Raw genomic sequence first — 24,660 nt, 5'->3', positions numbered from 1 at the left:
TGCTAAGTCTCTTCAGTCGTGTCTGACTCTTTGCGACCCTATGGACTGTAGCCCTCTAGGCTCCTCTGTCCATGAGATTCTCCAGGCAAGAATACTGGAGTGGGTTGCCATGCCCTCTAGAGGACCTTCCTGACCCAGGGATCAAACCCATGTCACTTAGCTCTCCTGCATTGGCAGATGGGTTTCTTACCACTAGCCCCACCACCTGCTGCTGCTGCTGCTGCTGCTGCTGCGTCACTTCATTCATGTCTGACTCTATGCGACCCAATGGACGGCAGCCCACCAGGCTCCCCCGTCTCTGGGATTCTCCAGGCAAGAACACTGGAGTGGGTTGCCAGTTCCTTCTCCAATGCATTAAAGTGAAAAGTGAAAGTCAAGTCACTCAGTCGTATCCGACTCTTCATGACCCTATGGACTGCAGCCTACCAGGCTCCTCCATCCGTGGGATTTTCCAGGCAAGAGTACTGGAGTGGGGTGCCATTGCCTTCTCCGAGCACCATCTGGGAAGTCCCAATTACTCTGTATATTGATCTCCAAACTATTAAATCTGATTAACTCCAACTGTTGCAATATTTGTCTGTAGATTCTTCTTAGGTTTCTGAGTTAGGTCATCAATTCTCTGAAAATAAAGGGACTTTATTTCCTTTGTTTGCTCTTCATTTTGTTATTACTTCTTCAAAGGCAATGATAGTTGTACAGTAGAAAAACCATAACTATTATTTAACATAGAAAGAACAAAAAAGAAAAGACGTGGGAGCATTTTGAACACCTTTGATAAAATTTAACAGGAAATCATGATTCAGACATCACAGTGCGTCCACCTAAACCACACCGTGCACTCAGGGAGGCCTGGCTGCAGAGGCCGGGCATCGGCCCAGCACCGGGCAGTCCCCTGCCAGCTCAGCTCACACCTCAGGCTTCCTCCAAGAACCAACAGTGTAAGATAAGAGGCTGCTTTCTTGGTCACAACCCACTGAGCAATCCCACTGCCCAGGGGACCTTTCACAGTCAGCCTGGGAGTAAGCTCCTACCTCCCAATTTGTCTGTGTGAGAATGACCTTCTGCAGGCAGTTACGAAGTGAGCAACACCTGACTTGGAGTTGCTGAATTCCAGTGGCAAAAACATTGAATCCAGCAGTTTCCAACATTTCACTTGTTTGAGCATGGGAAGCTTTCAGAGGGAGTCCAAGTGTGCACAGATCACAGGGGCCTAGAAGGCCTGGCTCTAGGGACTCCAGGGCACAGCTTCATGCCCAGACAGGCCCTGCAGGAGCAGCTGCAGGGGTGCTTGTGGGACAAGGACTGGTGAGCAGAGTACCTGGCATCCATGAGTGGCAGCACATGCAGATCTCAGACTGGGTGCGGAGCCGCTCCCTGCCGGCCCCTTTGGGTAGGGGTCCTGCGTGTGTGTACGCCTGTCCCAGCAAGGGTTGTGGGAGGGGACCCTCAAGGGCGACACTCTGAGGAGCCCCCTGTTCTGCAGACCAGTGTCAGGGATACCACACACCTGCATGTAGGAGGATTTCAACTCTGGCTTCTGGAGCCTTTGTGAGTTAGTAGGCAGCTGAATGCACAGTGGACAGTGAGCTGCTCCCCACAGCCTGGTCTGCCCCATCCCGCCTTTGGTCAGCTCCCAGGGGACGCCTAACCACCACCCTTTTTTGTTCACCAGTCTGGGCTCCTTGGTCATACCTGTAGTCTTGCTACTTAGGGTCTGTTTGTATTCAACGCTTCCATTGAACACAATGGAAAGACCTGAGGAGACCAAGATGGGCGGGCGGCTAAGCAACTCAGACCATGGCTTCCTGAGAGAGCAGAGGAATGAGCTTGGAGAACCCTCTGCCTCGAGATGGTAGCTAGAGTATAGGTGGAAACCACTCTTTACTATTCAATACACAGAGACAGACATAATAAGAAAAACAAACTTGATATGTATGCAAACAAAAATCAGTTGGGAAATAGCATAAAGAAGGTAAATCTAACAGAACTTAGGTTGAAAGAAAAGGAATAATAGACCGATTCCTTGGATAAAGAAGATACGGTATGTATATACAATGGAATATTACTCAGCAATAAAAAATTCAAAAATAACACCATTTGCAGCAACATGAATGGGCCTAGGGCCTTCCCACGTGGCGCTAGTGGTCAAGAACCCACCTGCAAACGCAGGAGATATTAGAGATATGGGTTCGAACCCTGGGTCGGGAAGATCTCCTGGAGGAGGACACGGCAGCCCACTCCAGTATTCTTGCCTGGAGAATCCCACGGACAGAGGAGCCTGGCAGGCTACATACAGTCCATAGGGTCGCACAGAGTTGGACACGACTGAAACAACTTAGCACACACCCATGGCACGCACTAGAGATTGTTACACTAAGTGAGGTCAGACATAGAAAGACAAATATCATATCACTTATATGTAAAATATTTAAAAGACTACAAATTAACTTGCCTATAAAACAGAAATAGAGTTACAGATGTAAAATACAAAGTTATGATTACCAGGGGGTGGGGGGGACGGGTAAATTGGGAGACTGGGATTGATATACATACATACTACTCTATATAAAATATATAGCTAGTAAGGACCTACTCCTTTGGACTGCAAGGAGATCCAACCAGTCCATTCTAAAGGAGATCAGCCCTGGGTGTTCTTTGGAAGGAATGATGCTCAAGCTGAAACTCCAGTACTTTGGCCACCTCATGCGAAGAGTTGACTCATTGGAAAAGACTCTGATGCTGGGAGGGATTGGGGGCAGGAGGAGAAGGGGACGACAGAGGATGAGATGGCTGGATGGCATCAACGACTCAATGGATGTGAGTCTGGGTGAACTCCGGGAGTTGGTGATGGACAGGGAGGCCTGGCGTGCTGCGATTCATGGGGTCGCCAAGAGTCGGACACGACTGAGCGACTGGACTGAACTGAACTGAACTGAAGGACCTACTCTACAGCACAGGGAACTCTACTCAGTATCCTATAATGGCCTATATGAGAAAAGAGTCTAAAACACAGTGGATGTGTGTAAATGCATATGTAAATGTAACTGATTCATTTTGCTGTGCAGCTGAAACTAGCGCAACATCGTAAGTCAACTATACTCCAATAGAAATTTTTAATAGAGCAGTTCCTAGAAGGACTTTCATTAGTATATTTAATACATTCAGAGAGATAAGAGGATGGAGAAGCAACCTAGGCTGCAAGGACAGGATATTCTGAAGTAAACACAGATGGCAGAAAATATAATTTGGGGAATTAAACATACATAGTCACTGAAATTTAAATACCAATAGTGTCAACAAAATATTCCATAGAGGAAAAATTATCCTTCAAAATGAAGGAAAAAAGATATTCCCAGATTAGCTAAAGGTGAGGAAGTCTGTTATGAGTAGACTTGGCCTATAAGAAATGCTCCACTTGAAGTCACAACGGAAGGACGCTGGACAGTCGTTTGAGGCTGTGCAGGAAACAAGGGCACTGTCCATTGTAACCGCACAGGTGAACATAGAGGCCATCATTACTGGCTTACAGCTGTGACTCCTCTTATTTTCCTATGTGATTGAAAAGACATGTGCATAAAACAGTAATTATAAATCTATTATAATGGGCACACAAATGTATAAAGGATGTAGTTTGTATGCATGTCCTGCTGCTGCTGCTGCTAAGTCACTTCAGTCGTGTCCGACTCTGTGCGACCCCATAGACGGAAGCCCACCAGGCCCCCCCGTCCCTGGGATTCTCCAGGCAAGAGCACTGGAGTGGGTTGCCATTTCCTTCTCCAATGCATGGAAGTGAAAAGTGAAAGTGAAGTCGCTCAGTCATGTCCGACTCTTAGCGACCCCATGGACTGCAGCCGACCAGGCTCCTCTGCCCATGAGATTTTCCAGGCAAGAGTACTAGAGTGGGTTGCCATTAATGCCACTAATTGTACACTTCAAAATGGTTACTGGTTAATTTTATGTTATGTGACTTCTACCTCAATAAAAATGAATAAAATCAGTGAAATAGCTTGTTTTAGGCCAGTCTCCCCAGGAGTAGACCCTGAGATGAGAATTGTTGCACAGGCAGCTTATTAAGAAAATATTCCCAGGAGAATCCAAAACTACCCAAAGTGATCTACAGATTAAATGAAATGCCCATCAAAATTCCAATGTCCTTTTTACAGAAGTGGGCATGCTAGAATATGTCAGTTATATGAAATGAGAAATCACTAGCTGCCACATTCTACAGGAGGACTTCGAAAACAGGGCATGTATCAAGGGCCTAGGGTGTGTCCCAGAGAGCTCTCCACTGTGGCACACATGTGTGCGTGCTAAATTACTGTACTTGTGTCCAGCTCTTTGTGACCCCGTGGACTGTAGCCCGCCAGGCTCCTCTGTCCATGGGGTTCTCCAGGCAAGAACACTGGAGTAGGTTGCCTTACCCTCCTCCAGGAGATCTTAACCCAGGGATCAAACCCATGTCTCTTATGTCTCCTGCACTGGCAGGTGGATTCTTTACCACTAAAGCCACCCAGAAAGCCCCCTCCTCTGTGGGCAGAGCCAAATGTAGGAGATTCTGTTCCCAAACTGGGCTCTCTGGTAACCATGGGGATGTTGGGCCCTGGGAAAAGGAGGTCAGGGCAATGCATGACTATCAGAAGCAGGATGAACAAGTACCATCATGGGCAGCAAGGTCAGAATGGCAGCCTAGGGGCTCTGACCCTCAAGTGTCTATGGAGATGAACTTGGTAAGAACTTGGTGTTTCTGAGGCACTATAGATAGCTTACACACCAAAAAAAAAAAAAAATCAGAATGAGAAGAAGGATGAGGCAGCTATCCCGGTGGAAAGCTTAATCTCTGCCCTTGCTTCCAGGTCTAAGCCAGTGTTCAGACCCAGAACGTGTGTCCTATGAAGGCCCTTGCATACTTTGACAAGCGTGTACAGTAGTGACTCCTCCAGTCTTTCCCAACAGGATGTATGACCATTTACAGAGTAGTTATATCTTGGGAAAAGGAGAACACCCAGATCTTTCAAGGATGTGGAACACAGGGTCCAAGTTCGCTCTGACAGCTAGAGACCTGAAGTGCCATGCAGCCTTCCCTATGGAGAAGGAGTGTACAGGGACCAATAACAAGTCAGGTTCTTCTCCATGTCCAGGTGGTGGTCACTCTTCAAGTTCCCTAAAGCCAAGCATATTGGATCCTTGGAAAGACGCTCTGCAGGGGTGGGGCGGGCAGTAAATCCTAAAGAGATTCAGACACTTTCCCCATTGGAATGGGATATAAGGCCCCACTGGAACTTACTGGTGTTTCTCTTCCAAACTGAAGGGTAAAACACTGCACCTCACACCTCCTCCCACCAAGAAGGAAACACAATGTCCCTCTGGTTGTTGGAGGCAGCACGCTCTGCACTTGGGGAGACTACACCACATGAAGCCCAGACAGGAAATGGTTTTATGTCAGGTCCCAGCTGTAGTATGGCCAGGCTTACCAATTGGATCATGGAGCTCACCAGATCCCATGGCACCAGAGAGGTATGAGGTGCAGAAAGACACTGTGAGGAACATCTGATCAGCTCCAGTTGGGAGGTTCAGGGCACACTCTTCCCATCCACCGATTTTGCAGTTCCTGACACGCACCAGACACTGGCAGAAAGCAAGCATCCGACCATGGAATCTGAGTGGCCACGTGGCCCGGACTGTCCATGACAAGCTGAGTACTGCCAGCCCTCCAAGTCATAAGGTTAGATGGGCCCTGCTAATCACCATCAGGCAGGTCCAGAGGGGGCAGTAAGCTGAAAGAACAGTTAACTGGGTTCTTTAAGCCACGTCTGGCTGTCATACAGAAGCATTTCCTCAGCCCTCCTGGCCTGCTGGGGGCCCTTAAGACTAGCTGACAAAGAAGGGAAAATCAAGATGGGTTGGCTGCTGCGCCCAGAGAAAACCCTGAAAACAGTGGTGATGGGTACCTCCTAATGCATGGACCTCCTCCTAAGACCATCTACCTTGTGGCCCAAGATAAAAGTATAAGGGACCCATGGAGGCAGCAGGAAATCCAGCTAAATATGAGCAGCAAATGGTTAAGTTAGGTAAGGAGCAAATTGGGAGTGTAGGAAGCAGGAGTTCTGGGGAGAGGGCACAAAACTGTGAGATTTTTCTGTCACATGCTGAAGCCACCTGAGCGCAGCCACTGTAGAAGAGTCAACCACCATCAAGTGCTGTGCAGGGAGCTCATGGAGGCCAGCGGGAGACCAAAGCTGAGACCCTGCACAACCTCCTAAAGAAACCAGCCAGCCAACTCAGGCCCACACTGCCCGCAGCTGGACAGGTTTCATTCTGACCGGGACTGTCTTTGCCTTTCCAACTTGCAGTGGTTCAGCCAACACAAATCTCAGCTCACCAATGTCTGATTTACCTCCACAGGATCCCACAGAGTCTCACCAAAGTGTCCCCTTTAAAACATGACCAAAGAACCCACCACCTCTCCCACCAGTCAGAAGCTGTCTTTGACTGGCCTCCAAAAGATACAGATGAGGTACCAGCTTAGATGTAAAAACTCTGCAAGGACGGGGCATTATGTCTCAGAATGTGGCATGTACTTTATTTTTTTTAATTTATTTTTTTTAATTGAAGGATAATTTTTTACATTAAATATATAATGTTGTATATATATGTATATATATAATGTATATGTATATATGTATAATGTATATATATATATATAATTATATATATACATATAATGTTTTACAACATTGTATTGGTCTCTGCCATTCATCAACATGAATCAGCCATTGGTGTACATATGTCCCCTCCCTCTTGAAACTCCCTCCCACCTCCTACCCCATCCCGCATCTCTAGGTTGTCATAGAGCCCCAGTTTGAGTTCCCAGAGCCATACAGCAAATTCCCACCGACTCTTTTACATGTGGCATGTACTTTAAATCAATGTCTGCTCTATGGTGCAGAGATCTTAGGTTTTGAAAAAAGAGAATTCTACCAGGGAGTGCAGTAAGAGTCCCACTAGATTTCAAGTAATAGCTTCCACCAAATTGAGTACCTCTGCTGACAGGGCTAATGAACCTTGATCATCCTGAGGAGTTGGGCTGGGGCTACATAATGGAGGCAGGGTCAGAAAGAATATGTTTTAGACCCAGGCAATCCCCAGGGGTGTCCTTTGCTCTTCAAATGCCTAGTTGTGATTGTAAGTGGCAAATGAAGTCACTATAGCCTGAGGAGTGTCTCATACTCTTTAAGGATGAGAATCTGAGTTATCCCTTGCCCCCAGGCAAACCACAAAGGCCAGCAAATGTCAGTAGGACATCGAATGGGGAGGGTGAGGATGAGGAGTATCATCAGGCTTAGGACCTACTGCAGCAGCAGGAGCATGGTGTATCCCACTAACTGTCCTTTTCAACATTTCCTAAGAACGTGTGACCAACAAAATCTCAAGGAAGCTAGCCAGATAGAGCGGATTTAATAAGAGCAGTGAGGATGTGGTAGATTCCCTTGGTTTTCTCCCAGATCCTCTGTAGCAGCTGGTGTGCCCACAGCCAGCTGCTGTGAGTGTTGGCTGGAGCAGTTAACAGCTGCTCTTCTCAAGAGGGTTATCCTTGTCCAAGTGGGAGTGCCTGGTCTGGGAAGCTAGCACCACCCCCATTGCAAGGCTGACCTGAGCCTGGGACCATGGAGGATCTGACCAGGATGGCCAGCCCTTTGTCTTAAGGTTGCAGCAACTCTGCCACCAGTTCTCGTACAAGGACTTCTCTCTGGGCTTCAGTGCAGAACATATCCTGGCTTAGCTTTCTCCTTCTCCTATACTACTACTGCTTCTCTGGTGGCTCAGACAGTGAAGATCTGCCTGCAATGCAGGAGACCCGAGGTCAATCCCTGGGTCAGGAAGATCCCCTGGAGAAGGGAATGGCAACCCACTCCAGTATACTTGGCTAGGAAATCCCATGGACAGAGGAATCTGGCAGTCCATGGGGTCACAAAGAGTTAGACACATCTGAGTGACTAAGCACACACACCCACATGCACACACACAAAGCATTAACCATGAGGGAAAATATGAAATTTTGAACATTGTAATTAAAATTTTCTTTTCATCAGAAGACGCTACTGAAGACATCAGAAGACACTCTTCAGGTGGCCCAGGACTTCTCAGGTGGCCCAGTGGTAAAGAATCTACCTGCCAGTGCAGGAGACACAAGAGACTCAGTCCCTGGGTTGGGAAGATCCCCTGGAGAAGGAAATGCAGTCCACTCCAGTATTCTTGCCCGGGAAGGCCCATGGACAGAGGAGCCTGGCAGGCTACAGTCCATGAGGCTGAAAAGAGTTGGATGCAACTGAGCACCCACACATTGAATCAGTGAGAGACCATCAAGTTTAAGAAAATATTACTCACAAAACGGACAAATATGAAGAGCTTCCAAAAAATCAAGAAAAAGATAACCCAATAGAGAAATGGGTAATACTTGAATAGACACTTCTTGAAAGAGGATATTTAAATAACCAATTCATTACTCATAAGGGAAATACAAGCTTAAATAATAATGAGATACAACTCCATATCCACCACAATACCTAATATTAAAAAAAAAAAAAAAACTAGCCACGTGGAACAATGAAAATTCTTGTGCACTCTAGAAAAAATTTAAATTGGTTCAATTGTTTGGCACTATCTGCTAAAGTTGAATATGCCTCCATCCTTTGACTCAGCAATCCATTTTTAGGTTAATACCCCCAAAGAAATGCATGCACACGTACAACAAGAAATACAAATAAATTATGTTCATGGCCGGTTAGGGAAATTAAAATGGAGAAAGTCTTGTTCAGGCTTCAGAAGCAGAAGAGCAGACCTCTGATCTTGCTTCTGGCCTGTGTGGACATTGCCCGGATTCCGTGTCTGCCCACAAGCACACCTATTCAGGTGTGCTGAATAGGTCTTGGCATTCTTGAGCCCCTGGAGGTCTGGCCAACTGCACCCAGGGTTTAGCAAAATCATATGACTCACAACATAAAAACAGACAGCCTTGTAAAATGTTAGTAAAACCAGAGCTGCATTTTTGCACACAAACTAATGGTGTCAGTTTGCAGCTTGGGATTATAAGTGGGAGCCCCCAGCACTGCAATTTGAAGTCTCACCCATGGAGTGGACACACTACCCAGGGCCTTCTCCCAATCAGGACTCCAGAGTGCTATTACTGAGGGACTTCCCAGCGTGCTGGATTTCCCATGAGGCACAGTGGTAAAAATCTGCCTGCCATTGCAGGAGACACAAGAGATGTGGGTTGGGTCCCTGGTTCAGGATGATCCCTTGGAGAAGGAAATGACAACCAATTCCAGTATTCTTGTCTGGAAAATTCCATGGAAAGAGAAGCCTGGCAGCCTATAGTCCATGGGGTCACAAAAGAGTCAGACACGACTGACTGAGCACATGCACACGTGCGTGCACACACACACACACACACACACACAACTCCCAGCATGCTGTTTAAGTCTGGGTGTTGATCTGCCCAATTCGGTGATGTATGTGCTATTACTCTTCTCTATTGATTCTGTTTCTCTTTTCTTTTAATGACTGTATACTAAAATTAAGTTAGATGATTGTATATTAAATATTGAAATTGTTTGTTTGTAATGAGTTGTTTTTTTGGTTAATGAATCCTTTGAACCTGAAATGAAAGTAAAACATTTGGCAAAACATAGCCTCATTATTCACAGTCGACCCAAACAGGGAAAAAAACACATTCAGCAACAGAAGAAGGTATTTTTAAGAGTGGTGTATTCACACAATAGAATACGATGCAGCAATGAAAATAAATTACAACAAGCAACAATACGCATGACTCTCACAGCTCTAATATTGGATAAAAGAAGCTGAACACAACAAAACATGTACTGTGTAGTTCCAGTTACATGAAGTTCAGAAAACAGGCATAAAACTATGGTGTTTAAGAATGTAGGTGTTTAAAAAAGCAAATAAAATTATAAAGTTGGAATAGTGGTTGCCTACAGAAAGTTACAAGGAGGAAGAAAGAGAGACTTATTAGAAGCACAAGGATACTTTTGGGCTGCAAGATGCATTCTATTTCTTGATCTGGGTGATGTTCTCACCATAAAGGCATTTATTTTATGATAACTTTCAGCTGTACAATCTCGTTTTGTGAAATTTTCTGTACGGATGTTATTTTCTCAAGTGAAATGTTTTTTTTTTAAATGAAAAATAAAGGATGCAATTGCACAGTATAAAAGCAAACCTTCAGGAATTAACAGTACGGGGAGGGAGGTGAGGGGAGGTTCAGGATGGGGAACACGTGTAAACCTGTGGCGGATTCATGTTGATGTATGGCAAAACCAATACAATATTGTAAAGTAATTAACCTTCAATTAAAATAAATAAATTTATATTAAAAAGAATATTTTAATGTAACTTCTAAAAAGTTAAATATAATCACTGAAATTTTAAAGAAATGTGCACACAGTAGCTGGGTTCAGCAGCAGATTAAACACAATTGAAGAGAGAAGTCAGGAAGCAGAAGGCATATTCAGTGAATTTACCCAGAATGCAGCAGAGAAGAGAAGGTGGAAAACACAAAAAAGAGATTAAGCGGCACAAGGGGATACAGTGGGAGGATCTAATCTGTGTCTACCTGGAATCTCTTAAGAGAAAGTGATTAAGGATTTATTTGGGAATCTGTGAAGACAGCTGAGCGCTGAAGAATTGATGCTTTTGAACTGTGGTGTTGGAGAAGACTCTTGAGAGTCCCTTGGACTGCAAGGAGATCCAACCAGTCCATTCTGAAGGAGATCAGCCCTGGGTGTTCTGTGGAAGGAATGATGCTAAAGCTGAAACTCCAGTACTTTGGCCACCTCATGCGAAGAGTTGACTCATTGGAAAAGACTCTGATGCTGGGAGGGATTGGGGGCAGGAGGAGAAGGGGACAACAGAGGATGAGATGGCTGGATGGCATCACTGACTCAGTGGACATGAGTTTGGGTGAACTCTGGGAGTTGGTGATGAACAGGGAGGCCTGGCATGCTGCGATTCATGGGGTCGCAAAGAGTCGGACACGACTGAGTGACTGAACTGAACTGAGCCCTCACTTCACTTGTGCCTTTCTGTAGCCTCTCCCACACTGAATGGCTTCCCAGGTGGCACTAGGGTAATGAACCCACCCGTAATGCAGGAGATGTAAAAGATTCAGGTTCCATCCCTGGGTCGGGAAGATCCCCTGGAGGAGGAAATGGCAACCCACTCCAGTATTCTTGCCTAGAGAATCCCATGGACAGAGGAGCCTGGAGAGCTATGACCCATAGGGTTGCAAAGAGTCTCAGTGACTGAAGCGACTTTGCCTGCAGCAGCCACACTGAATAGGGTTGGCTCTGTGACCAAAAGGATATTGAGGAAGTGATGATATGCGACTTCCAAAGCTAAAACTTGAAGAGCATTCGTACTTCCACCTCAGTGTCTTGGACTGCAACTTCTGGAGAAAGTCAACCACCCTGGAAGGAGAACACTTAGAAGACCTATGGAGAGGTTCTTATGGAGAGAAACTGAGGCCTTTAACCAATAGCCAAGCTTCTAGCAGATCTCCAGGCCTTCAAACAATATCCAACTTCACAATAGATCTTAAGGCAGAACAGAACAGTTAAGCTACTCCCAGATTCCTGATCTACAGAAACCATGGAAAATTATTTTTGTGTTAAGCAACTAAGTTTTAGGGCTTCCCAGATGGTGCTAGTGGTAAAGACCCTGGCCTGCCAATGCAGGAGACATAAGAGACTCCGGTTCGATTCCTGGGTCAGGAAGATCCCCTAGAGGAGGGCATGGCCACCCACTGCAGTATTCTTGCCTAGAGAATCCCATGAACAGAGAAGCCCAGTCCATAGCGTCATACAGAGTTGGACACGACTGAAGCGACCTACCACGACGTGGCACAGCTAAGTTTTGACGTAATTGGTTTTGCAGCAATAGATTCAGCTCATGAGAATAACAGCTACAAAGTTTTGAAAGAAAATTAATGCAAACACAGAATTGTGTATTGAGCAAATCTACTCCTCAAGGACAAAGGGAAAATAAAATGACTTCAGGGAAATGGAGGGAATTTAACACCAGAGTTGGCTCTCAAGGAATTCAAGTATGTGCTTTGAGAAGAAGGAAAATAATCCTGGAAGGACAGTCCAGTGTGTAAGAAGAAATGATCAACAAACGCAACAGTAATATGTGGACGAATCCAAACAACCTCTGTCCATAAGACAATAAAACATCTAATTTGTGAGGTTAAAGAACTAAAATACTCAGTAATACTAAGTTGGAAAAGCTATGAATGGAGCTAAAACCTTCTAATGTACTTTTATTGCCTTGGAGGTAATCAAATATTTAAGTCTCTGTTAACTTAATAGTCAGGTTAAACAGCTCAAGAGGCAGCACCAAAGGACTAGAATCAGCATGTATAAATTTCAAGCCTGTATAGAGAAAAATCAATAAAGGTGGGAGGGAGTATCAAAACAAAAATGTCCATTAAGGCAAGAAAGTAGAAAAGAACTAAAGTGGAAATGAAGACAAATTGAAAGAAACAAATCCAGATATATCAATATTCACGTAAATACTGCGCTGTTCTTAACATCTAAAAGACAGGATCATATTGGGTTAAAACAAAAAACTATAACTCCCAGTTCTATGCTGTTTTCAGGCAAAACAATATAACAATGGAACACAGAGAAGTTGAAAGCAAGAACACAGGGAGAGATACATCAGGCAAATATTGGCCAGATGTCCAAGAAAAAGGAATATCTGACTCTGAGAGAACTCATAGCAGAGAAGACCAATACTGATGGAAAAGGCATCACGTAAGCTTGCCCGGGGAGCAGATGCCCTCTTGCTGCAGCAGCAGCAGCAAAACTTCCCAGGTGCTGGCAGCCTCCATAAAAATTCCCCATCTCTTAAGCCATAAGAAACAATTTCCAACACCATGTGTCATATAGGCCAAGGTCTCTGCAAAACAATTCAATCAGAAGGTAATATCACAAGATAATTTTTTCAGTCCCTATGTCTTTGGAGAGTTTCTAAAGAAAATTAGTAAGGTGCATGGATTTGAGACTATATAAGAAGTCATTTGGATTTTATTCAGCAGCAAACAGAAAATACTAGAGAAACACTATTTACAGCAGCAGCTACAACCATCACAAAAAAATGTAGCCGGGAATCAAAACGTGCAAAACCTGCATATCACAAAATCATGTCATAAATCACGCACACGGCCAAGACAGTTAGGACGCACGGCCGGAGCCTTCCCAGGAGCAGGGGCCCCTCAGGGACCTTCCCCCGTGGCCGCGGCACCGTCCTCCTGGGTGTGAGCCTCTCTTGGGCCCCTGCTCCTCGTCTGCTGGCTGCCTGCTGGTGAGCTTGGTCTTTCCGCATCCTGTCCATCTTACCCACCCACCCCAGCCTAGGAGTCCCCAGGCGATGGGCAGCCGTCCTGGAGGCTCCGACGGGCTCGACAAGCAAGTGTACGAGGAGCAGGTGCAGCCTGTCCGCCTGTCATCCCCTCGGCCTCCTTGCCAATCCCAGTGAGAGCAGACGCACACAGGTCTCTGAAGACCCGAGGGGCCTAGGACGCTGAGGTCTCTTTATAAGGCGGACATTCATGCATGCTGCATGCTTACGAAAAACGCCTCCCCTACCCCATGTGCGCCCCAACATCAGCACTTGTGTGCCCCACAGACTCAAGACCAGGTCACGGAGGCAGTAAGTGGACCCCCGTACCTGCCATGTACAGCAGCTCCGTCCTCACCCACAGCTGGTGCTCACAACATCCACTCCTGCTTCCAGTGAGTCTGCAGTGAGTCTACAGGGCTCTCTGCGGGCTGGCCAGGCTGGGGAGAGGCCAGGTCAAGGATGGGGCCCTGGTGGGCGGGATCTCTCTGAATTGCCGACAGGACTAAGCTTGGGGCCGGGCGCTTCCATTGTGTGGGCGGGGCCATAGTGGGCGGAGCCAGTGTGCACTCCTGGCCCTTCCCAGTCCTGAAGCTGGAGGTGGTCTGGCAGGCCTGCGTCCAGGAGAGAGGGCAGGACACCTGTCAGTGGGGGCCCTGGGTGGGTGGCCACGCCCCTCAGGGAGGCAGCGCCGCTGTCAGATTCTGGGGCGGGCTCAGCCGTGGGGAGAAATAGAGGCTCATGAAGCAGAGGCTTGTCACGTGGCCTTTAAACACTGACAAACATCCCTTTTCCTGGACATTTTCAAAACGTACTGCATATAAAGTAGTTTCTAACATTAGCCAAAGATTCTGAAGGCTACTCAAGGATGAGCCATGGAAGTTGATTTATCCCCAGTCTCCAAGGGACATGAGAGTCTGGGCCGAGAGTGGGCTATCCTCCCGTGCCTGGGCATGCTGGGATGAGGGACATCCCCCGAGTCTCCCACATCAACTTGCTTCTCTGCAGCAGGCATCTGTGCACCGCATGTGTAGGTGTGCAGTAAGACTTAGGGTCGGTGGGGGCACTCCACAGTGAGGGTGAGGGACTCTGTTGTCTGAGCCCTCAACCATGCAAGAGGGTCCTAGGCCCTGGGCCAGGGCAAGAGAAGGGCACAGAAAATAGGACAAGAGGAGAAGGGAGGAAGAGGGAGGTGAGGAAGGAGGGAGGCGGGGCAGAAGAAAAAAGAATGGCAGGAGAAAAAAGGTGAGGAGAGGGGAAAGGGAGGAAAGGGAGGGAGGAAGGAAGAAACGAGAGAGGAAGAAAAGAGAGAGAGGAGGGGGAGCAGGGGTAGTATGGAGCAGGGGGTCAGAAGGCAGAATGGGGCAGGGAGGAGGGTCATCGGAACAAGCTCCCGTCCCTGTGCGGTGTCTAGGCACTAGGGGAAGCAGAGGCTGCCCAGGTCCAGATTGGAGAGGTCGGAGGTCAGGGGCCAACTCAGGGTTGGGAGCTGCTGGGACAGCATGGGTGGAGGGCCTGGCCTCAGTCTCAAAGTGGAGCGACACAGGTCTCTCCAGGACTATCTGGTCCCTGATGGCTAAGTTAGGCTACCTCTTCCACTCAGGCCCAGCAGAATCAAGGATCTGAGTCCTCATGAGACATACCAGCCCCAAAAAGTGAAACCAGACAAACCAAAGGGCCAGGTAGTCTTGTGTCCTGCTCACACTTCCTGAGCAGGATGAGGGTCCTGGGCACACTGCAGGCAGAATACTACTTGGCCACCATCCTCACACCTTCCAGATACAGCCACTGGGAAAGTTCTGGGTTCTAGACCAGCTCAGGGGAACCAAGCTGTGGGTGGGTGGGCCACTCGGGTGTGGCCAGAAGCTTGTCCAATTCCAGCGGGACACATAGTGTCTAAGTGTTTAACACCCGTGCAGATGCCAGGACAAATGCAGGCTTCCCTTGCACTGATGGGGTAGGAGAACTGCAGGCTAAAGGCTCCTCTGCAAGGCTGCATGCGATGCTGACAGAGGAGTGGGGTCAGGGGGGATTATGAGGTGGGAGGAGAGGGAGGGCATCCAAGGCCAGCCTTGCCTCACTATCCAGCACCACCTCCACTGTAGCCCAGGCTGGTAGCTCAGCCTCTGAACCTCTGTTTGTCTCTCTGTCTGATGGGGACATGTGCAGAGCACTTGAGTCATGGGGTGATGAGACCTGCTGACGCCTCACTCCCCTCCAGGTTCTGAATCCCTCACAGGAGTGTCAAGAGTGGGTTAGGGCAGGGGTCAACAAGACTTGTGCTCGTCAGAAATTCTCACAGCTCAACAGAAGGCTCTCAGGCCCTTAAATCCCCAGAGTCAGATAGCCCCTCCACCCCCCACCCCAAGACCTAGCCGGTGTCTCAGCATTTAGCTTGAGGGGTAACACAGCCCCACATGCCAGCCTTACCTGCTGTATTGCTGATCCTGCTCTTGACTCCAATTGTCTTGCTGTTCACACTGTATGCACTGCTTGCTGAACCCAGGGTAGGCAAGGCCTGAGCTAAGAGGCTGGAAGGAGACTTGAGGAGCCCTAGGAATTGCAGACACATTCATTCTCTCCTGGCTGACGCAGTAGCCATAGCTGCAGACACGCTATAGTCTCTCTTCTCCTGGTTGACCCAATGGACATAGCTGTGCTGAAGCAGTAGAGTGCCACCACTTTCTAGGAGGAGTTCACATATCTCTACAGCACAAAGTAGGCCATGACGGACCGAGTACCCCGTGACCCGCATGCGCAGTGCTACAAATGAGCTCAGCTGTCACATAGTCATTATTTACAGAACATGTGGCGAGAGCCTGAACACGCCAACTTGGCAGATTTGCTCTCTCCCCACACCTGCACACACCTGCATTCTCACAGCCGTGGCTCTGCCGGCCACCTCCCTGTACCTCACAGGTGAGAGGACCCAGAGGGAGCCTGAAGCTGGTTTTGTCAGAACCTGGGTGTAACGAACTACTTGATCCTCTCTGAAGTGGTATCCTTACCTGTGAGATAGATCATAGCACGTTCAGCGTTACAAACAGTGTTCAAAGCCAGTGTCCACGTCTGGGGCCCCTCCCCAGACCCTGTCCGCCGAGGACCCTGTCTGCACCAGGCAGAGTTTGGAAGGTCCCTGGGGCAGGTGTGTCCTTTGGGGAGGGTCATTGCGCAGATGGACAAGAAAGCGTGGGGACAGAGCAGGAGACAAAAGCAGAAAGGTCTCCTCTGGTCCAGCACAAGCCCTCTTCACAGAACAGCCTGAGAAGACCCTCCGTCAGGCCCAAGGGTTAGGAAGGCCAGCTGTACCTGGGTCAGGGAGAAGGCTGTGCTCCGTCAAGCTCAGGACCAAGCCTTTCACTTCACAGGGAGGCATCCCCCACTCCCTGCCTACTCAGTGAGACAAATGTCCAGGCCAGGCCTGCTCCTGCCCCTGGCTGGGGACAGGAGGGTCATAGAGAGCCAGCCTAGACCCCAGTCTGTCCCTTTGGTTGTGCTTCCAGTCTAGGATGGCAGTTCCCTCCTGGGACAAGGGTCACTTGGATCTCCTGCAGGGCCCATCACTTCTGAGTGGATGGTTCCTCAGGCCAGTTCAGCTGAAGTTCCTGAAAGTGACCAAGGTCTCCGGTTCTCCCGGCACCCAGGCAGGATCTGAAGTGTGGGACGGCAGCCCCGATAACGAGGGATCCCTTTCCGTCTGGATTAAGCAGGACGCTGGGTTTGGGGTCTGGAACACGCCCTCCCAGTCCCAGGCAAGCCCCTCCCCTCCCAGGGTCTCCAGGACCTCCTGATCTGTGAGGCAAAGGGCCCCTGTCTGCAGCTCTGGGCTGAGCTGGCGGTCGGCACTGTCCTTGGCCCCACCCCTACACCACATCCCAGTGTACCGCAGAGAACATCTGAACCCTGGCGGCCAGCCCCACTCCCGCCCCTGGCCAGCTGCTGTGACCACCGATGCGGCTGGGATTGCCGCCAGGCTTGCGGGATCCTCCGCCCCATCCCTTCTTGGGACGCCCCCTCCCTCCCCCCCGCCCCTGAAACTGGGTCTCCTGGCCCGGCCCCCTTCCCAGGACTCCCCGCAAGCCCCTCCCCTTGTCCCACCCCTCCCTCTTCTGCGGACTTTCCGTATCCCAAAGCCCCTCATCTCTCCCTGCCGCTCTGGGAGCCTCCCCACCACCTGGTCTTCCTCTGGTTCCTTCCGTTTCGGGCTCTCCCTGCCCCAGGGATGTTGGACAAAGAGGATGAGGTTGCTGTGAGCAGGGTGGGCCTGGAGCTGCAGATTTAAGTTTAATGTAAGTCTCTGTGCAGACCGCAGGCACAGTGCCTGCTGCTGTGGGTGTGCTGTCCTGCCAGCCCTTATGCTGAAGGAGTCTGTCCCAGAAAAACGCCTGTACACCCCAAGGCATGCACCCTCTCCCCGTCTGTAAATGAGTAACAAGGTGGAATGCAGACCAGGATGCTGGCTTGGACCCCACCGGTCCACGCAAGGACCTCTCTCACCAGGACTCTCCGTCCTCCTGGTCACCATTGCTGGGGTGCTGCCTACTGTCAGTGCTTAATAAGTGCTGGGGACTGACACCCTACTGTGGCCTTCAGAAGGGTGAGAGGAAAGACTTTGATCCCAGAGAAATGGGTGGAAAGGGCAACAGGAGCCCTTCACCAACATACTGTGTCTGTACTCCCCAACCACCCCTGTGTGTGTGGAGTTTGCAGGGTGCGGGGGGGGGGGGGGGCGGGGGGCAGGGGAGTCTTCTACCCTTAACTGTCCCAGAACTTCTTTGAACTTCTTAAGTTCAAACTTAAACGCCCAGTTTAAGTCCTGCACCCCCAGCTCTGTCCTGGTCAGGCCGGCCCTCTAATCCACAGTCCAAGGTCTCACTGACCACTGAGTCTCAGGAACTCCCAAAGCACGGATGTGGAGAGGGGGAGCGGGGCATCAGTTGAATAACCCCCAGCCCCCAACTTGAATCCTGGCTGCACTCTACCTTTCTGCCTGGCCCACATCCCCCAGAGCAGAAGAAAAGACCCAAGTAGGGAGAGGCACTGTGGGGGTTAAGGAAACGTGGGCTGCTCTGTGCCCCCACCCCACCCAGCAAGGTCTCAGTGAGAGGGACTCTCTCAGGCTTCTCCTCCCCAGGGGCCCAGGCACACACAGGCCCTGCCGATCACAAAAACAGCACTGCACCCGCCCCATGCTCCCCATCCGCTGCAACTCTCCACTTACCTTAATGCCCAAAACAGACCCAGCCTCAGGAACTTGGAGGCTGGGGCCAGGACAGAACCTGAGGGGACCACACAGTGTTCCTTCCCTCCGTCTCCATCTCAGAGAGCTCTGAGTCAGCTGGGGTGACCCTGATGGGGCGGGGGCTGTTCTCCTGCAACACAATCTCCCTGGCCCTGGCCAGAGCTAGCAAAAACACATACATACATACATACATACAGTCTTTAAGAAAACAGTCTTCAAAAACAGCAAAATTCTGTAAAGCAATTATCCTTCAATAAAAAATAAGTTAACTAAAAAAAAAAGAGAAAGCAGCCAATCTTTCCGTGTGGAATAACGGCATTGGTTCCCATCTCCTCCCACCTCATGAAGATCTCTGGGATGCTCTCCTAGGACAAAATGAGCCCAGCCCCTCTCCCTCCAGGAACAGGATAGAACTTCCATCCTGTGATGGCCTGGAAAGGGAGGGAGCATGTGCAGGATGGGAAGAAGTGGGGTGGAGACTGGTGGATAGCCAGGTCTGAGGGGTCCCAGTGGCTTAGTCCTAGAGAGGAGGGGCTGACTGGAGCCCCCATGGGACCCTTCTCCCCAGGAAGCCCTTCCCCAGAAACTCCCTCCTGAGGACCTCCTCCCTCCAGAAGTCCTGCCTAAGCCTCCCTCTCCCTAACTGTGGAGCCAGCCCAGCTCTCAGCTCCTAAGTGTCCTAAGTGGGGCTTTTGGTTCTTTATGAGTCTCCTACTCCATTAAAGCATCCCCACTGTGCAAAGTCCAGAACCTCTGGAAGCAGCTGACAGCAGTCCTGGGTTGGGTGGGTGGGAGAGGAGCTGCTCTGAGCATGGGAAGTGTGGGTTCATGACCCACGGAAGCACGACAGTTACTCCATCTCCGGTCTCGGTCACTCAGCGGGCCTGGTTCTGGCTGCTGCAGCCGGGGGAGCCGCAGCCAACCTGGCCTTGACTGTGGGACAGCGGCAGCCCTGCCCTTCCTCAAGCCCTCCCAGTAACCCAGGCTCAGGCCCCTCCCAGGAACGTCCAGAGGGATCAGGTGGGGACTGACAGCAAAGGGCTCCGATTAATGAAAGTTTGATAGGAATTTCATGTTGATACAGGTCCTAAACGTTTTCCAGGAACATCTGGCAGAGGGTGAGACCTGTTTGTGTTCTCAGTGAGAGTGTTTTTTCCAGGTCCTCAGCCCGTCTCTTTCCCTGGGCCCCACTGGGGTCTCTGGGTTGCCACCCACTGCCGTGGCCTGAGCCCATCCCTTACCCGGGAGCAGACAGTCCCTGGAATGGGAGCCAGAATCCAGGCCCAGCCCAGGGAAGGACATCAAGTCTGATTCTTCCCCCTCGTCTCTGCCTCCTTCCTCCTCCCAGCAGTCCAGGAGAGCAGTCCCTTTCTGCCTGCCATCAGGCCCATGGGTGTGCCACCTGGGGAGGGCGGGGGTGGCAGGGAGGGAGCTGCAAGCCTCCACTGCTTAGGCTGGGCTGGGCTGTGGCCCCCTCTGGCTCTTTCCCACTGTGAGCGCCTCCAACCGCTCACACACACACCCGGACCTGGGGCTTCTGGGGTCCCTGTAGGTAGGCTCCAAAGAGACAGGGCAAAGTACACCAAGGTCTGTCTGAGGTGGTGACAGGAGAGAGCTGGACACCAGGGGCAAACTGACCCCTGGGTAGACCTGGAGGTGAGAGGTCAGAGGCAGGTCCCTGAAGAGGTCAGCACCACCCCAAAACCACTATTTGACAGGCCCCATGGCTACAGCAGAGCCTTCACTGAGGGTATGTGGTGGCTTAAAGAGATCTCATGACAAGTCAGGTTTCAACCAGAACTATGCCAGGAGGGTACGGGCAGGCAAGACTCACCCCCAAAGACCGCTGGGCTTTAGTCCCAAAACCCAGGGCGGCAGGTAGACAGTAAGCGTGGCGACCTGGGCTGAGGCCGGTGGACTCATTGGTGCTCATCGCACGCTTGGGCCACCCTGTGAGGGGTGGGAGCCAGCATCATCAGGGGGGCTACTTTCAGTGAGCAGTCTGTATCCCCCTTCCCCCAGCTGCCTCCTGCCACCTGTGTGGCCCTTGCAGAAGCCACGGTTTGTCTTTCTCCTCTTTCTTTCTAATAAAATGAAGTGGCGTGGAGGCAGATACCACTTCCTGTCTCCTTTTAAAATGCGTGAGTGTGTGCCACAGCTCTTGGCCAGCTCCCCTCACCAGGCCACCGGTGCCGCAAGCTGCCCCGACTCTCCTGGGTCCCCTTGGATCTCACATCCGGCCTTGGAAGCCCCCAGACGCGTGCACACAGAGCCTGGGTCAGCTGGAGAGCAGACCTGAGTAGGACGGGCGGGGTGGCACGGTCCCCTCCACTTTGGGCAAAGTGAAGGACAGCCCCGGGCATCCAGAAGCAAGGTGGGGCCACCGTCCTGGGCCCTGACAAGATGGCCCCTGGGGCCTGGGAGCGCCAAGTCACACTTGGGCACTGGGGCTCAGGGATCATTCCTGCATCCCGTTGGGGTGACTAGGTGGAGCAGGAGGCTGGTCTCCATTCCCTAGCACAGGGCTTGCCGTGTGGGGTGATAGTGGTGTATGGGACGATGCTTGGCTGCTGCAGGGTAGTGTGGGGCGTGGTGGGAATGTGAGGCCTCCCTCAGATTGGGGAGGGCCCCCCATCTGAGCCTCAGCATCAGACATTTGCTCCAAATTACTGTCAATTTGTTTCATAATGTTTTCTGCTTTTTCTGCAGACCTAATCTCTGCTGCCCCCAATGCCCACCACACAAACATCCTCAGCCAATCCTGTGTGAATAGGCCCAGCCCAGCCCACTGGGTCTGGCGCAGGAGACATGTCACCTCCACCAAACCACAGCGCTGCCTGGACTAGCTAGACAGATGAGATTGCCTTAGGCCCAGAGGTACCAGGCCCCAGGTGTCCAGAGCCCCAATGTCCGTGACCTAGATGCCCACAGACCAGAGCACAGGAGGGTGGAGGGTCAGGGCCAGCTCCCCATCCACCTCAGCCCAGCAGCAGGGCCGCATTGACAGGTGTGTCTGTCTCCCCGGGGTCCTGTCCTTCTGCCGGCACGGAGGGCCTCCTCTCCAGCACTCTGCGCAAGCAGCTTGTCATTTCAGCGCCCCCCACCACCTGCGTGTCCCCACATCCCAAGAAGCTGCACTCAGCACCCCTACGGGAGGCCTGTTCTCACCTCCTCCTCTCTGTACCCACCCAGCCACCCTGGGACCCAGCCAAGCATCCCTGAGGCCAGCTGTGTCCTGGCCACTCTCCTGCCAGCTGGGGAGAAGCCACTTCTCTCCCCCTTTTCCCCCTAAGCCACAAACCCTCAGGGCCAGCACGCCCTCCCCAAGACCCCCACTCAGGAAAGGTCCTTCCTAGGTGGTCGCTTCCAAGCCAGAACTATCTGCCTCCCACCTCCCTCCAACCAGCAAGCCCCCTACAGCCCCTGCCTCGGCCTGCCTTCTAGATCTCAGAGCCCCGCCTCCATCCTGCTTTGTTTGCCTCTGGACTCTCCTCCCCAAGGCACTGGCAAGCTGCCTTCCCTCTATTACCTCCAAGCTCAGCTCTAGCAAGCTCCTGCCCTGCCGCAGGCTCAGCCACACTCACCTAAGGTTTCCTGGAAACGTCATCCCAACCACTCTGCTGCCCCCTGGGTGGAGATGGAGAGAGCTGGCTATTCTGCTACCCAGAATGGCTTCTGTCCGCCTCCTTTTCATTCTCCAGAAGGACCTCTGATCTCACCCCTATCCTTCAGAGAATATCTGGGACCAGGCTGTCCCTGGGCCCTCCCCCGAGCCCCCCAGGGTCCTCAGAGCCTCTTGGCAAGAATCCTCCAAGGACACCCTAATCTGTGGACTGGTTTCCAAGGCCAAAGGCCCCAGGGTGCCTCCCTTGCATTCCAGTTGAAGGTCAGTGACTCCAGAAGGGAGAGAGGGCAGGAAAAGGAAGGACCTACCAAGGGTGAGGGCACAGAGGGGACACAGGCAGATCCTGGCCCCTGTGGTGCAGCCGGGGGCTCTCTCGACGGGAGGCATCAGCAGCATTTCCTACCCTCGGCCCAGCCCCTCCATGCTGTCCTCAGTATTGGGCCTGGGATTTCCAACCATTCCTCCTGGGCTCAGGAAGGAATGAAACCTTTTCTAGGAGACCGCTGCTTGCCTAGCCCCGAGTCACAGACCCTGCTTGGCATCCCTTCAGTGTCAGTTGCCAGATACTTTTACTAAGCAGTCAATGAAGAGCTTTCTCTCATGAAAGCAGCCATTCTCCAAGATGGGCCTCCTAGCCCTCATGCCCTTGGGGGTTATTTTAACCTGAGCTAGGGGTGGTCGTGCAACCAACCGACTCCTAGGTGACATGAACACTGCCGAGGCCCCTGGACACCTGCCCGGGGGACAACCGCCACTCTGTTGCTCAATCACTGCTGTGGAGAGACACCAAGGCCTTGGCCACCAGCCCTCCAGCCCAGCAGTCACAAGTCAGACCTCTCGGAAGACAGCTGCTAGTGAGAGGCTCAAGCCAGAACTGCTGACCAGACTCCAAAAACAGGCAGTAGATGACTGTTGGCCATTGTGCTGGCCCCTCAGTCTGGGGCTGTTTCTTGCTCACCCAGAACACATTTGCCCTAAAGCCACGGCCAGGTGGTTTTCCAGGTGTCCATGGGCGTGATCTGCCACCCTCAGGGTGGGTCGTGCCAGGCCCACCAAGGCACGCAGCTCACAGAGCGGCTAGGTCCTAGAGCTCCCAGTCCTACGCCCGATCACCCCCCAGAAAGCCGGTAGGGATATCTGTCCACCTGTACCATAGCCACGGTGTGATATGAGGACCCCTCAAAGGTGCAAGAGAGCTGGTTCCCAGGCAGAGGGAAGAGAGGATGAGGGCACACCCAACCAGGGCAGTGGGCTCAGGACGCAACACTGGATGCCATGGCTCCCAGGAGCCTACAGGAGGTGCCAGGGCAGGAAGGGCCACAGCACTCAGGGCCTGGGGCCTCAGCCCAGTGCAGTGAATCATAGGGCAGCATCCAGAGTCCACAGTCAGGGGCCAGGTACGGAAGGCCCGAGGCCCTGACCTGCCATATGCACCACCCATGAGGAAGGCCAAATCATTCTCAGGGCCTGTTTCCTGACAGAGCTGCACATCCAGCCCTGTCCACCTCTCCACCGTGGCTTCTCCAGGCTCCTTGCTCAGAAATGGAGTGGTATTCTCTCCCCATCCCCCTTACCTCACCTACCAATGCCAGCACCAGTCCTGTGCGCAGATGGGGAAACTGAGGCCCAGAGAGCTAGTGAGGAGACCCTGACTCTATACAGTGCCCCAGAGCTCTGGGGAGCAGCTGCGCATCTGTCTGTCCAGGGGAAAGCCTGCAGCCATTACCCTGGGAGCTAGGGGATGCCCTGAGGGTCTGGGGGCCTTGTCCACGTAAGGCTTGGAGAGGTAGTCCTGGCCCATCTGGGCAGAGGGCAACTCATGCAGAACTGTGAAGTCTGGCCTAGAGTGAATGGAAGTGCTATGCCTTTGCTCAACTACCCTTGCACACACACACTTGCACACTCACACACTTTTGCACACACCTCCAGGAGAATGCACACACACTCATGCACGTAGAGTGTGTACACTCTTTATGCATGCACAAACACCCAGGAGAACACATGCCCCCCAGGAGAACACACACATTCACATATACACCCAGAAGAATACACTCCCCCCTCCAGGAGAACACACACATTCACATACACATCCAGGAGAATGAACACCCCCCAAGAGAACACACACACTCACATATACACCCAGGAGAATGCACTCCCCCCTCCAGGAGAACACACACACTCACATATACACCCAGAAGAATACACTCCCCCCTCCAGGAGAACACACACATTCACATATACACCCAGGAGAATGAACACCCCCCAGGAGAACACACACACTCACATATACACCCAGGAGAATACACTCCCCTCTCCAGGAGAACACACACATTCACATATACACCCAGGAGAATACACTCCCCTCTCCAGGAGA

The 24,660-nt window shown here is 51.2% G+C and overlaps 1 protein-coding gene across 5 annotated transcripts in view; it reads right to left on the bottom strand.

Annotated features, from left to right (window-relative positions):
- Positions 1-22,438, bottom strand: part of LOC133250320 (uncharacterized) — a 62,996-nt gene extending 40,558 nt beyond the window's left edge. For 2 of the 5 annotated variants that reach the window (XR_009737303.1, XR_009737304.1), the window contains exons 1-3: positions 22,246-22,438; positions 15,850-16,427; positions 13,750-14,033 (exon numbers count right to left, since the gene is read on the bottom strand). Coding sequence is in view for 1 of the 5 variants with exons in the window: in XM_061421397.1 (XP_061277381.1) it covers positions 17,012-17,944 (933 nt within the window). In the remaining 4 variants the exon portion in view is untranslated. The other 3 variants (XR_009737301.1, XR_009737302.1, XM_061421397.1) reach the window with 3 other exon arrangements.
- Between the last annotated feature and the right edge of the window lie 2,222 nt (positions 22,439-24,660).

This window comes from Bos javanicus, chromosome 7 (assembly GCF_032452875.1).
Source record: "Bos javanicus breed banteng chromosome 7, ARS-OSU_banteng_1.0, whole genome shotgun sequence".
Taxonomy (NCBI): domain Eukaryota; kingdom Metazoa; phylum Chordata; class Mammalia; order Artiodactyla; family Bovidae; genus Bos; species Bos javanicus.
The sequence above is the reverse complement of the archived record's forward strand: the minus strand, read 5'-3'. Positions and strand labels throughout refer to the sequence as shown.